Raw genomic sequence first — 14,709 nt, forward strand, 5'->3', positions numbered from 1 at the left:
TAGATCATGTACCAGAATAAGCATAAAGAATATTGATGCAGAAGGAGAAGAATAATGGGAAAGGTGGAGCATGAAAACTCATGCTGGTAAGGGCTGGGGTGGATGCTCTCTCCTCAGTGGATGATCTTTGTAGCACACAGCCCCGAAATCCTAAATAGATTGCAGAATATAGTTTTAGCATTTAATGTTTAGAATTATTATCATTTATTTTGCTTAAACTAATGAATGACATTTATTAACAAATGAATCCACTAGTGAGTTTAAATTATCCTCACCAGAATACATGTTTTTGGCAAATTAGACTTTGAAGATAATATCGTGGCTTTTCCCTTACTGTACACTAGATGGCGCAAAGGGACCACTGTAGATCGAGCTAGTTCATTGGCAGCTCCTACCTCATGGATTTCAAATGGCCAAAGTATTCGCCTGGCAAAAACGTCCATATGGTTGTTTCCATAAAGTAAAAGACATATTTTTCATTTTCATCAATAACTATTGATTTGGATATTTTGAGAATGTTGGCTATCTCCCACGTAGGATAATGTTGATTATGCTCAATGTCTCAATTTGATCGCTATCAACTTCAACTGGTCTACCTGACCAAGGAGCATCCTTCAGCGAGAACTCTTTAGCATGCAGCTTCGCAAACCACTTTTGACACGTTCGATCAGTCATGGCACCTTCTCCATACACTGCACAAATCTTTTTCTTTTGCATTTCAGTTGTGTTTTCACCTTTTTTGAAATAATAAAGCATAGTATGCTGAAAATGTTGCATATTTTCTTCCATCTTCACTATTAAAATGGCTACACAAAAATTCACCAATCTTGATGTTTTTAAAAAATGCACGCTGATATGACAGCTGTCACAATACAATCTAACAAAATTGTTTCAGATGTAGTTAAAGATAACTAAGCGCTACTAGAGCCATCTTATGGGAAAAAACCAAATGAACTTTTGGGCCAACCCAATATTTTTATTTTCTTTCAAACTAGATTTTTCTCTGTTCCTTACAATTACTGTTAAAGGATCATCTCTATCACATGAACTAAAGTACATCATTTTCACTTGGGGGCGAGGGAGTGAGAGTTGCCTTAAAGTAATGACTTAGCCCCTATAGGAACAAATGTGGGGAGCTAGTTGCTAAAGATCATATGCTAACAGTATGCCTGGATCATCTCACATAATTCTCACAGGAAGACTACACAGTAGTACCTCCATTTTGTAAAATAAACGATGAAAAGAACTTAAGCACAAAGAGGTTAAGTAATTTACCCAAAGAGATGGAGCTGGATTTGAGCTGCAGTGTATATGATTTCAGTGCTTGAACCCTTAACTATTATGCTATGCTGCCCACTTAGCTCCTTCTTCTTTCCCTCCCTCCCTTCTCCCCTCCCTCCCTGCATTTTCTGTTTTTCAAGTTCCTGCCAGCTTCTAAGGAAGTCTGAGCTGGCTCACTTAGACTTTCAGAGCTGCTAAGAACTGGGGTCAAAGAAACCACCTCCTAGCTCAACATCCAGATGCTCTCAAAGGTGCTGGGTTGGAATAAATCCACCGTTGGGTGGTAGGTGGGGAGGACAAGCAGATGTGTCTAGTTGGGTTTACTCAAAGCCTTGCTCATTTCCTCAGATACTATTTATTGGGAATTTTTCAATAAGATTAACAAAGAAAGCCCCCGCCCCCAAATTTGTATGGCTCCAAATTTTTAAAAAATATGCACTTCTATGACAAAAAGTCTGGGGTAAAATATTTATAGTGGTTATCTTGATTATGTCTGATTTGCATTTTTATTTCTTTATATTCTAAATTTTTGATAATATACATATATGTATTCTTTTTATAAGTAGAGAAGAGAACTTAAAATAGTTAAAGCCAATTGGTCAGATAGCTAAAATAACCCACAATCTCACCAGAAACAACTGTTCACTAAAACTTATTTTCTTCATCATAAGACTGCATGAAATAATTTGAATAACAATAAGGCAATAATAAAAACAATGAAAGTAACTACATTGTCTAGGCCTAAAAGAAAATCCCACAAAAATCAGCAAACAACCCTTACGTACTACACTAGATGGTTCACAGGTACTAAAGCAATTCCCCTCAACCTCAAGACCCTGCAGGACCAGACAAGGGACCCACAAGTAGGTTTGCACGGGGAGACTGTGGCTCTCAAGGGTTAGCACACAGGCCCTTTCTCTGAAACCTTTGTGGCAGAACGGTATTCAGATTTTGTGTATCTTTCAATGGCCAAGGCTTTGCAAACTGGGGACAAAGGCTGAATTCAGAATTTAAAATTTCAGCCTAATTCAAGCTAGTAAAATAGTATTAGCTAAATTCCTTTATGTTAACCAAATAGCACCAGAAATAGCATTCTCATCTGTTCTGTGACTGTCCATCATGAAGCTTTCTCCCCAGCCTTATTGTTACTGGTATGAGGAACCCTATCACTTTGTCCTCATACCAACAGACCAGAAGGCAAGAAGAGCAGTTGCCATGCTGAAGAAAGTAATTGGTACTGATCACCACAAGGATGTCGGGCTGTTACTCAACAAAATCAGAGAGGAAAGTGACTCATTGGGACATTTCCCAATAGTCCCATAGCCCACTTGCAAATAGGCAAGTGAAAAAGAACAATAGCCAGACAAGCATCTGGAACACCCGCTATGCATGCCACCAGCAGAATTGCCAGGCAAGGAGGAGGGGGATGCAGAATTAGTGGGAAGGCGATGATGACAGAAAGATAGAACCTAAGGACCTACTGCAGCAGCAGGTGGCAGACATAGATTTAAGTAGGACTTGGGAACCAATACCTCTAGATCCACTGAGACTAAAATTGCGGAGATGGGGAGGACAAATTCCCCATGTGGGAATTTGATATGAGTGTGATAATGAATAAAGTCACAAATCATTTGACCTCTTGGCTCCCAGATTCAAATATTGTGCCTACTGGGGGCATGGTGCCATAAAGGTGGCCATTGGTTTAAGGTGGTTACTACATCCTGAAGGTTAGCACCCTAAACCCGCAGTGTCATGACCGACATTCCTGCTCATCCTTGCCTTTAAAGGGCTACTCCATGGCTCTATCAGGCTGGGCACTTCTGGATGGGGTGATGTGTGGTCTATTCTGTGATGATATGCCCATGGCTAAGTCTCTCAATCAAAGCAGTGTTCTATGGTTGATGAGTCACTATGGAGCAATGATGCTGACTGAGGCACTGTGGGCAGAAAAGCCACGCGTCAACGCCACTCAGATTTTGGTGAATCTCTGTACTTCCCAGCCTGGAGGGGTTCTCATGAAGTCAACTGTTCTTCTCAAGGGATGGCATCCAACAGGCGTTAAGCATCAATCTCTGTGTTGGCAGGTTGGACAGTCAGCAGTGGCAATAGCTCAATCGGTTTTAATGACAAGGAGCCCACACTGCTGGACTGACGCGCAGCCTCCCATTCTGCTGTGAAGACTTCTCCATTTATGAGCCCATGGCGCAGGCACTGGGGTGCTGAGAACAAAGCTGGCTGGCACCTGCTGGCCCAGCCATCCAGTCAGCTTGGTTGTTTGGTGTCTTTTCTGTAATGGCTAGTCTCTGGTGGGTATTAACGCATGATTCAAAGATCCTTGTATTTTGAGCTCATGTCCATAGATCTATGTGTGTCTTCCCCAGTCAGATCATGTTGTAATTTGATGCTAGTTATTGTTTTAAAAGGGGTTGGGAAGGAAAATGGGGACTCATCCTGAGAAGGGTTTTATATTGTATGTCTCATCGTCATGTCGTGCAAAATAATTTCATTGTCCTAAAATCTCCTGTGCTCCATTTGTCTATTCAGCCCTCCCCATCCCTGAACCCCTGGTAACCACTGACCTTTTCACTGTCTCTATATACATAAACACACGTGTATATATACATATATACACATACATATATAACGTGTGTATATATACATACATATACATGAGGCCTGTCCAGAAAGTGTCCAACCATGCAATATGAAAAATAGAGGCATTTGTTGAAGAAGATACAAGATACAAGAAACATTGTACATAAGACAATGACGCCTCAGCCCCCTTCAAGGTAGGTACCTTGGGACCTCACATAGTTCTTTCAATCGCCATCAGCTGCTCCATCGTATTTTCCTAAATTCCATCGATGGTCTTAAATCTCTTCCCTTTCAAAAGTGATTTTAGTTTTGGGAAAAGCCAGAAGTCACAGGGTTCCAAATCTGGGCTGTAGTGGAGCTGAGTCACCTAGGTGATTTGCTGTTTCATCAAAAAAACTCTGCACGAGATGTGATGCATGAGTGGGCTCCTTGTTGTGATGAAGCCACCAATCAACAGTTGCCCACAGCTGCGGCCTTCTGAATCACCTCAATAGTTTCCACGGAGGAATGTTCAAGCTTAATGCAAAATTTGATGCAGATTCATTGCTATACTCGCTCAGTCATTTTGAATGTGATAGCCACACAGTACACATGCTCCCTCAACAGTGTCTGCTGCCCCCACTGGCTAGTACAGTGAAGTCATCACTGTTCACACATGCGTATTCCAGTCCATTCTCCTTGGCTGCCAGGTTACAGCGATTGTGCAAACCATTCTCATTATATTAATAAGGGTTTGACTTTTTCTGGACAGATCTTGTGTGTATATGTGTATATATGTATATATATATCCCTCCTTTTCTCAGGCATGTACTTTTGCTCTTTTTCTCATAAACAATAAGAGACCCCATAAGACTTGCAACCAGGGGAGCAGCTGGCAGCAGCAGCTTGTCCTAGGCTAGCCCCCTGAACCTGTCTCCAAGGTCTCCTTTTCTCTGAGTCCCCAGTGAGTTGACAGGAGCCCTGCCTTGGCTCACTTGTTTCCCGTAACATTTCTAGAGAGCCTAAGCAGCCCAGGTTAGTCTCCTGTTGCTTCTTCTACCCTAAGCCCTTCCTTGTTTCACTGTCTCCAGCTTTAAGAAACTTACTCTCAAAATCATCTGGACTCATGTTGTGAAATCTTTCCTGCATGAAGTCAAGAGCCTACATATTGCAGGCTGGCCAAAGCAGACCTGCTAAGGGCCCAGTCCTTTTTGGGACATAACACCTCCCAGAGATTCTACTATAATCCACAGAAGGACAGGCTTTTATAATGCAAGAAAATGTTGGGACCATATTCTATGAACTCTTACTAAATATCCTGTTAATTTGCCATTTCATGATCCTTGAAGAATCATACACTAGTTAGCCTTGCCCTGGAGCATGTGTGTGGGAGTGTCTGTGTCGGTTTCTTCAATGATTTTTTGTACTTTTGTAGGTGCTCAATAAATGTATTTTGAACTAAAACTCCATTCAGAGGCCTTTTCTAAATAAATTATATGCCTGAGTACATACTTCATGTCCCACCAAATCAATTATATAATATTCTATAACCAAAATCTTGATTGTGGGCAGTGGTAAAGCATAAAGTGGAAAGTCTGCTGAAAAAGATTATTTTTCATTTAAATAGGCAAGGAAATAAAAGATGACAACAAAAACAGTACATGCAAAACCCCATAAACATATAAAATATAAAAATACTTCCACACTTGTTTTTTGTTTTGATCCCATACCCAACTCCGCCTACCAGAAAACTGACCCACAAATTAGAGGTGACGTCTTATGGGGAAGCACCTGGATTAAGTGCTCCTAACCTTTCTATGGAAAGCTGTGAGAAGAGGTGAAATCCATAAATCCTGGATACAGCAAGAAGTAAAGTGCCACCAGGTGGTGTCATTATTCCCAAGCAGACATTCTGGCAATCCTCTCATGCCTGCACATTTCTTTCAGGGGTCAGCTTTTCCGAAGATGGAGTCACTTTTCGGGGTAAACATCTGCCCTTCATTTAAATTCTGGTCTAATCAGATCTATGCAAATGAATCGCAAGAAATCAACTTTATACCTTGCTTCTCAGTCACATAATCAAGGAAGGTCTGAGGCTCAGGCAATGCTTCCCTCAGTTTCTAAGCTAAAGGGACTCCCCATTGCTTCCACTGTCCCATTGAATTCTACCTTTAATCCCACGTGTGCTGGGGGCTGGTCTTCCTTACTCGCAGTAACTCTTCCCATATTTCAATCCAGGGCGTAAGTGTCACTCTCTGGCCTTGCTTTAGAGAACTGTACATGAACCCCGAACCCCTGGGAAGAACGGCATATTGCATTCCTCCCTACACTAGTTGAAGTGGTGCTGACTCACCCCAGGTTCTCCTGGTCTCCTTCATCCTCCTCCTTCACGAGTCTAAGACCTGCCCTGGCTCTGTGCCTGACCTTCAACAAGGGAATGTCAGGGGACAACACTTGCTGGATTATAGAGTTAACTTCTAACTGGCTGCAAGTCTTTAAGTGGGAGAGGTGGGGAGGAGGAACACACTGTCATCAAACTCTTAAAAGCTGTTTCATCGACTCACAACGAACAGTTCTTCCTTCTCTCTCCCCTGTCCTGAAATGTCAACTATTATAGTAACATTTTTCGTTAGATTAGCTCAACAAATAAACACTTACTAAGCATGGGCACTGGTGATCAGAGATGAACAAAATGTGCCTTGAGCTGAACTTCAACAGAGTAGTTTGCTAGTGTGATGTGATTATTCAATGAGCTTTTTGCTTGTTTATTCACTAAATATTTACTGAGAACCTAGACAACTGCCAGGTTCTTGTATAATATGAGGCCCAAGGGAAGCTCGAACTAATAAGACAACTTCCATGTCCTAGAAGTATTTGTGGTCTGGTGGGGAAAAAAAAAAAAAAAATCACACCATAAGGTTACAATATAGCGTGTTAAATGCTATATGACAATGCTTCATAAGGACATGGGCACAGAGGGGAGGGAGAGGGACTCAGCTGTCTACCGGAGTCCTCCCCCCTCCCACCTGTATCATCTCTTTGCTTTAGGTCAGGGGTGCCTCCATTAAGATCAGGCCAACTGAGCTCAGAAAAACCAAGCGGGTTCCTGCACCTGAACTGGATCACAGTCTACACGTTCATTCAACAAGCATTTATTAAATACTCACTGAGTTCCTTGCCCAGGGGGAGGAAATATAGTTTGACTTCCTGTAAAAAGAAGGGGGTAGGACCACAAATCTGAGTCTGTCTTTCAGTTCAGTAGTTTGTTTTTTTCAACCTAAACTACATGCTAGTTTCTGGGGCTGCTTCTTATCTAGATTTTACATCATGTCAACCTAGCATAGTACTAGGACTTGAGGAGAATTTGAGAAATGTGTTTCTAATTTGTTAACTGAATAAATGCCATGTCCTTGTAACAAACTTGTTTTGTTGTGTTTTGTTTTGTTATTTTCTGCAGGCAGGGCAGAGTAGTTCAGTCAAAATCTAGATTAAGCTCAATATTGTTAAGATGTCAGTTCTTAACAAATTGATCTATAGATTTTATACAATCCCAATTAAAATCTCAGCAAGAACTTTTTTTGTAGAAATAGATGAGCTAATTCTAAAATACATACAGAAATATAAAGGATATAGATTAGCCAAAACAACTTTTAAAAGGGAAAATAAATTTGAAAGACTCAAATGATGGAATTTTAAGACTTATTTTAAAGTTACAGTAATCAAGATACTAAGATATTGCTATCAAGACAGACAAGTAGACCCATGGAACCAAACAGAGCATCCAGAAGTTGGTGCACTTACTACATAAAGTCAATTGGAGAAATGGTAATAGAACAATTGGACACCAATAAGCAGAAACTGAGCTTTAATCCACACTTCACACCATACACCAAAAACAAAACAAAACCTCAAAGTGGATCAGAGACTTAAATGTTAATCTTAAACTATAAAACTTCTGGGAGAGAACATAGGAGAAAATATTTGTGACTATTAGACAAAGATTTATTAGGCACAACATCAAAAGTATGATCCATACATGTTTAAAAATTAGATTTCATCAAAAATAAAAATCTTCTGCTCTTCAAATGGTACTCTTAAGAGAATGAAAAGAGAAGCCACAGACTGAAAGAAAATATTTGCCAAGGACTTGTCTCTAGGATATGCCAAGAACAAAAACAAACAAACAAGAAAAACCCAACCAACCAAACCAAACAAAAACCCTATGAAAATTCAATAATAAAAAAGAATAAGCAAAAGATTCAAATGGATACTTCACCAAACATACATAGATGGCAAAGAAGCACATAAAAAGATGTTCAACCATTAGTCACTAGGGAAAAGCAAATTAAAACCATTCCGCACCTATTAGAAAGCTTAACATTAAAAAGCCTGACAAGACCAAGTGTTGATGAGGACGTGGAACAAACGAAACTCGCATACATGGCTGTGACTACATCAGAAAATAGTTTAGCAATTTCTTAGAAAGTTAAGCATGCACCTGCCATATGGCCTAACCATTATAATTTTGAGTATTTACCCAAGAGACATGAAAACATATGTTCACAAGAAGATTTGTGTCTGAATGTTCATAGCAGCATTACTCAAAATAGTCACCCAAAGTGCAAGCAAACCAAATTTTCATTAACAGGTAAAGGGATAAAGAAACTGGGGTCTATCCAAACAAGGGTATTCTACATAGTAATGGAAGTAATGTATTATTGTTACACTAAGCAACATGAATGAATCTCAAAACAAGTATGCTGAGTAAGAGAAACTGGACCGAAATAAGTACACACTGTAACATTCTCTTTATGGAATTCTAGAACATTCAAACTAATCTACAGTGACAGAAGGATCAGTGATCACCTGAGAAGCAATGGGAAGTGAGGGAGTGGCAGGAGAAAGGTAATAAAAAAGAAGCATGAGGGAACTTTTTGGGGTGATAGATGTGCTCATTATCTTGATTGTGTTTACACAGTCAAAGGTTTGTGTATATGTCAAATTTTATCAATCTGTATAGTTTAAATATGTGCAGTTTATTATGTCAATTATATCTAAATGAAGTTGTTTTAAAAATAGTTTAAGGCCTCTGATCAGAAACTTGAATAAGCTAAAATGCATATTCCTAAGCATTAACTGTCACTATTCTATAGAATGGGGCAGAACAGGATAGAAGCTCCTTCAACGTTCTAGGGTAGGACCCAGAAATCTGCATTTGTAACAGCTCTTCAAGTAATTCTAACGCAGGGTGCCCTAAACTGCCCTTGTGAAACACTGGTCTAGGGAGTTAGGATTTTTAGATCAGTCATGTGACTTGAATGTTGTTTCTGGGGAAAACAAGTAAGTTTTTTTACTAGGGGTGCTATAACTTTCTGTTATATACCTCCAGCACTCATACTCAATTACCATAGCATATATTTAGTACGGTATCAATAGTTCAAAAGCAAATGTAAGTCATAGTTTTTTCCCCATCTTATTTTTAGATAAATGAAAATCAATTATATAATGTAGTTACTATTTCCTGGCCGAGGCCTACAATTTAAATCAAGAACCATGTTACTTGGTTGTTATGACAGAAAACCAAAGTGGTGATTTCCCCATGACACGTCTTAGTTTATCCTTTTCCATATGACGCGCACTCACCCTCACATCCTCCTGACCACCTGAAGATCAAAGAAGACACAGAAAGAATATGAAATGGTTGCATTCCTGCGAAGTCTCTGAAGACAAAGCTTATCTTTTCATATTTATATAATTTTTCTTACCAAGCACATAAATCATTGCCAGTATAAGTGATAGGAAATAGATTTTCCACATGAGACTAGCATTTCTTAACCCTGGCAACCCTACCTGAAGGAAATATTAGAACTCATTTGATGAAGCTTGTGGACTCTCTTACGAGCTATTCCTGCTGTTATGAGGATCAGCTGAAAAAAAAAATGTGATAGGGCGAAACCTACTCAAAGATGATTTTTAATTATTAAAAGGAGCACAGCAGGTGACATCTGTGAAAATGGTATAGGAGAAAAAAAAACCCTCCAAAAATTCTCCATGAAAGCATGGGAAAAGACGGCAAAAATAGCCAGAAACAATATTTTCAGAACACTGGAAATCAAACAAAGGCTTACAGCATTCATGACAGTATTTATTCAAGAAAAATGGCCGATTCTCAGCATGAACAGGGAGCTTTGTGGTGTTTTAATTGCCCTATTCCCATCCTGCCTCTTCTTCTTGGTGATAGCTTTAGAAATCAACGGCCTGCGATCGTGGTGAAAACCAGCAATTTAGGAGCCATAACAGGGGGCAGAACAGGACTGCAGCTCCTTTAACATCTCATTCCCAGAGAATTATCATTATTTCATTTGTCTGGGGTTCCACTACCTACAAAGCTGTCTTTATTAGGCCTGATTCAAAGCTTGCCTAGTGTGAAAAGCCTTTTCCCCAAGGGCATTTATAGGAAGTGAGTATAGGCCATTGTTTAACTTCTTGGCTGCCTGAGCCATTGGATAACAGCTAAGGCAAAAACAGGCTAATCAAAAAGTTTAATAGGAAAAGTTGGTAATGAGATGTCCACGTGGCTTTGAAAAGCTCCAAAATATTCCTGAGAATCTCGAGGGCCATGTGCACATGCCCAGGGCTGTGTGCATGCTCAGGAAAGATCTGAGAAAGAGGCTTTATGCTCCCACCTCTGGCTGATCATGAGGCTTTGCACAAACAGGCAGTGAAGGCAGAATTGTCACCTGCCTGGTTGAGTATTGAAGGTGTGCCCTCATATACAGACAGAGTCCCTTGTAAAAGACAGGAATATTTTATTGCTTTCAGGTGTTTAAGGATATCTCTCCTCAGTCATTAACTGAGCAGAGACTTCAGTACCACAAATGACAATGGATACAGATTTTACAGAATTGGTTCCCAAAATTCACTAAACAAACAAACAATCAACAACATAAACAAAAAACAGTAACACAAAATACTGGAGCTGGAGGAGAATTTGATTTCCAGAGTTCCCACATTATGTTATTTTAAATGTCTAATTTTCAACAGAAATTATGAGACATAAAAAGAAACAAGAAAGTATGGCTCGTACATATAGAAAAAAACCAGTTAATAGAAAAGGTCCCTGAGGAAGCCAAGATATTGGACTTCCTAGACCAAAAATTTATTTATTTTTTTAAAAAATGTTATGTATTTATTTTTGGAGAGAGAATTAGGGAAGGAGAGAAACATCAATGTGTGGTTGCCTCTCACACACCCCCAACTGGGGACCTGGCCAGCAACCCAGGCATGTGCCCTGACTGGGAATCAAACTGGCAACCCTTTGGTTCGCAGGCTGGTGCTCAATCCACTGAGCCACTCCAGCCAGGGCCTAGACCAAAAATTTAAATAAACTATTATAAAAATGTTCAAAGAATTAAAGGAAACTAAGGAAAAGTATAAGAAAACCTCTCATCAAATGGAGAATATAAATAGAGAAAAATTATGTTTAAAAAGGGCTGAATAAAAATTTTGGGTTGAAAACCATAACAATTGAAATAAAAAAAAATTCACTAGAATGTCTCAATAGCAGCTTTGAGCAGTCAGAAGAAAGAATCACAGATCTTAGGTACAGGTCAATTGGAACTCTCCAGCTGAGGAGGAAAAAAAAGTGAAAAAATGTATATAGGGCCTTAAAGACCTGTAGAACACCAATAAGCATACCAAATACACATAATAAGTCCCAGAAGAATAAGAGAAAAATAAAGAGGCTGAAAATATATTTAAAGAAATAATCTCTAAAGGACTTCCCAAATTTGATGAAATATGCTAATCTATACATCCAAGATAATCTATATACTCCAAGAAATATAAACTCAAAGCAATTCACACCTAGACATACATAATCAAACTGTCAAAGACAAAGAATCTGGAAAGCAATAAGAGAAAAGCAATTTGTCACGTACAAAACTTGTAAGATTAATAGTTGATTTCATATTAGAAACTGTGGAGGCCACAATACAGTGAGATGACATATTCCAAGTGCTTAAAAGAAAGACTGTCACCAAAAATACTATATATACAGTATCTCCATCCAATTGATTTTCAACACGTGTGCTTAGTTTGGGCTGCTATAACAAAGCATACAGACCAGGGAGCTTATAAACAACAGAAATTTATTTCTCACAGTTATGGAAGCTGGAAGTCTGGGATCAGGGTGCCAGTATGGTCGAGTTCTGGTGAAGACCCTCTTCTGTATTGCAGACTGCTGACTTCTCATTGTATGCTCACGTAGCAGAGAGCAGAGAGAGGAAGCAAGCTCTCCCACGGCATTTATAAGAGCACTCGTTCCATACATGGGCACTTCAATCTCATGACCTCATTTACTCCTAATTACCTACCAAAGGTTCCATTTCCTAGTACATGATATTGGGGGTTAGAGGTACAACATATAAATTTAGGAGAACACAAACATTGTTATGGCACTTGAGTCCATAACAAGCGACAAGACCACTGAGTGGAGGAGAGCACAGTCTTTTGAACAAATGGCTAAGGGGCAATAGAATATCCACATGCAAAAGAGTGAGCTTAGACTCCGAATTCATGCCATATACAAAAATTAACTCAAATGAGTCAAAGACCCAAATGTATGCGTTAAACCTAATTTCTTAGAACTTTATGTTATGTTAATTATATTTCAACTTAAAAAAAGGAGTACAGCTTCTGAAAGCAGCATTGGCCATTTAAATTTCCATTAACATTTTCTTGGGTGGCTTTGGAATATTGGATTGAGAAAGTTGGTCCTGGCAATTAGGGATGTGGGAGGAACACAACTAAAAGGGTCACACCCACACACAACCACAAAAAAACCCACACAATCTAAATCAAGCACAGGTGCTTCCAGGTACTGTCCTCTAAAAATGTGGCCCTAGTTATTTTCCTGGCAAGCCATTTTCTTTAGCAATACAGCATTCCCTTGCTTATCGTGGGTATTATGTTCTAGACCCCCCCCACGAAAGGTGAAAATCCGTGAAGTAGGAACCTTACATTTATTTTAGTATTTATATATATATATAAAGGCTTTATAAACCCTTCCCACACACTTATAAACCGTTCCCAGTCCCTTATTAACCTTTCCCACTCCCTTATTAACCTTTTCCACACTTTTATAAACACTACTTATGTTCTTAAACATATTCTACGCTCTTAAACCTATGTAAATCTAACAACATATATATACAGTACTACAAAATCCCTCGATATAGTGAAAAATCCGCGATAAATAAAGATAATATTTTTAAAATCCCGTGATACAGTGAGGCCACGATAAGTGAACCACGATATAGAGAGGGACTGCTGTAACCCCAATCGAAACACCCACCACAATGTTGGAAACAGTATAACTCTCCAGACTAAAGTCAGAAGGGGTAACCCTACCTTTATTATTGTTTTCTTGTTCCATCAATAGTTTACTTATTTCTGAAAACCAATAATCTCTGATTTCTTTTGAAGCTGCCTGCAATTACAGATAAGAAATACCATGAGTATCAGATCACCTGGAATATTAATTGCACAGGGCTTTTTATTCTCTGGGTGACTTCAGAATAATGAGATAGAAAACACTTGTGAAGTCATGGGAACACTCATGGGGAAGGCGTGAGCTTTACCTGCAGGATGTATTTCTCAACTCCATTTTGGTTGGCAAGTTCAAACTTTGTGTTGCTCCCCCTTTCAAGCTGGTGAATTGAAAGTGTCATCAACTGTTGTAAAGAAAGAAGAAAATTTTCTATACTATCATTTTCTGATTTCAAAATTGTCACTATCAGCTACCCTAATCCTTTCTATCCCTGATATCTTTCTTCTTTCATCTTCCTTCCAAGTGTTCTGCTGTCCTCTCTTAATGGTCCCAAGGAGCAGAAAACACAATCTAGTACAGTGTCATCTGTCTCGTCTGTTCCAGAGGATAACACAGACTATATCTTTCTGTATGTAGAGCTGTAGCCCACAACCTTTAAGCGAAAAGATCATCTCTCCTTTAACACCTAAGTATTTCACAGATCTCTACCTAATAGTAACTGAATTAGTATCCATTAAGAAACATAAATCACAAAAGCTACCATGAATAAATTAACAACTTTAATCACAAGAACACAAATGTGTGTGTGGGCATGGGTGTGTCACATGAAACATTTCCTTACACAGGCAATGCTTGGTGTGGACTTGGGTTCCTAGACCCCCGGGGTCAGGATGCGGTCTACACTTGTCTGCAGAAGAGCAAGTAAAAGATGAAATCCAACCCATGCCCCAATCACCAACTCTTTCACTCCTCTGCCTGTAGTTTGTCCAGAAAGGCTGCTATACTGTCCCTTTTTTCTACTTAGCACAAAATCACCTCTATTCCAGCCCTGGCCCTGTCTGATGATGGATTTCAAACCCTGACTCTGGAGTCAGACCTGGGTGTGGATTCTAGCTTTGTTGTGTGGCATTTGGCAAGTTAACCTCCCCTCTCGAAGCTGCAGTTTCCTCTCTATAAAATAAGGATAACTATATTTCTGTCCATGAGGTGTGCTGACTTCTAGGTGCAAGAGGACCCCTTTACCTTCAGAGACTTCTTAAAGCTGTAGTGAGGAGAGAGGCCCTGGTCACTGGGCTCTATGTGTATCTTGCAGAACACTAGTCCCCTTTCAAAGAGATAGATTTGCCTCTGGCTGGGCTTAAATCGAATGAAATCCTTCATCTTATAGCGATCCTTGTGCACTGTCCAGACGCTGAAGGAGTCATGCATCAACAGCTTGCCCAGTTTTCCGATATCATCCTTTTACAATTATAGACACACACAAAATGCAGCTATTAAATTACTTGACAGGGAGAGAACAATTA

At 39.5% G+C, this 14,709-nt stretch overlaps 1 protein-coding gene across 1 annotated transcript in view; it reads right to left on the minus strand.

Annotated features, from left to right (window-relative positions):
* MCF2L2 (MCF.2 cell line derived transforming sequence-like 2) overlaps positions 1-14,709 on the minus strand; it is a 220,004-nt gene that overhangs the window by 9,811 nt on the left and 195,484 nt on the right. Inside the window, exons 23-25 of the mRNA XM_090286049.1 lie at positions 14,429-14,644; positions 13,497-13,589; positions 13,267-13,345 (exon numbers count right to left, since the gene is read on the minus strand). Coding sequence (XP_090142175.1) covers positions 13,267-13,345; positions 13,497-13,589; positions 14,429-14,644 — 388 coding nt within the window. The remainder of the gene's footprint in view (positions 1-13,266; positions 13,346-13,496; positions 13,590-14,428; positions 14,645-14,709) is intronic.

The sequence above is a fragment of the Furipterus horrens genome, unplaced genomic scaffold, assembly GCF_987537825.1.
Source record: "Furipterus horrens unplaced genomic scaffold, mFurHor1.1.pri manual_scaffold_1, whole genome shotgun sequence".
NCBI classification, from domain to species: Eukaryota; Metazoa; Chordata; class Mammalia; order Chiroptera; family Furipteridae; genus Furipterus; species Furipterus horrens.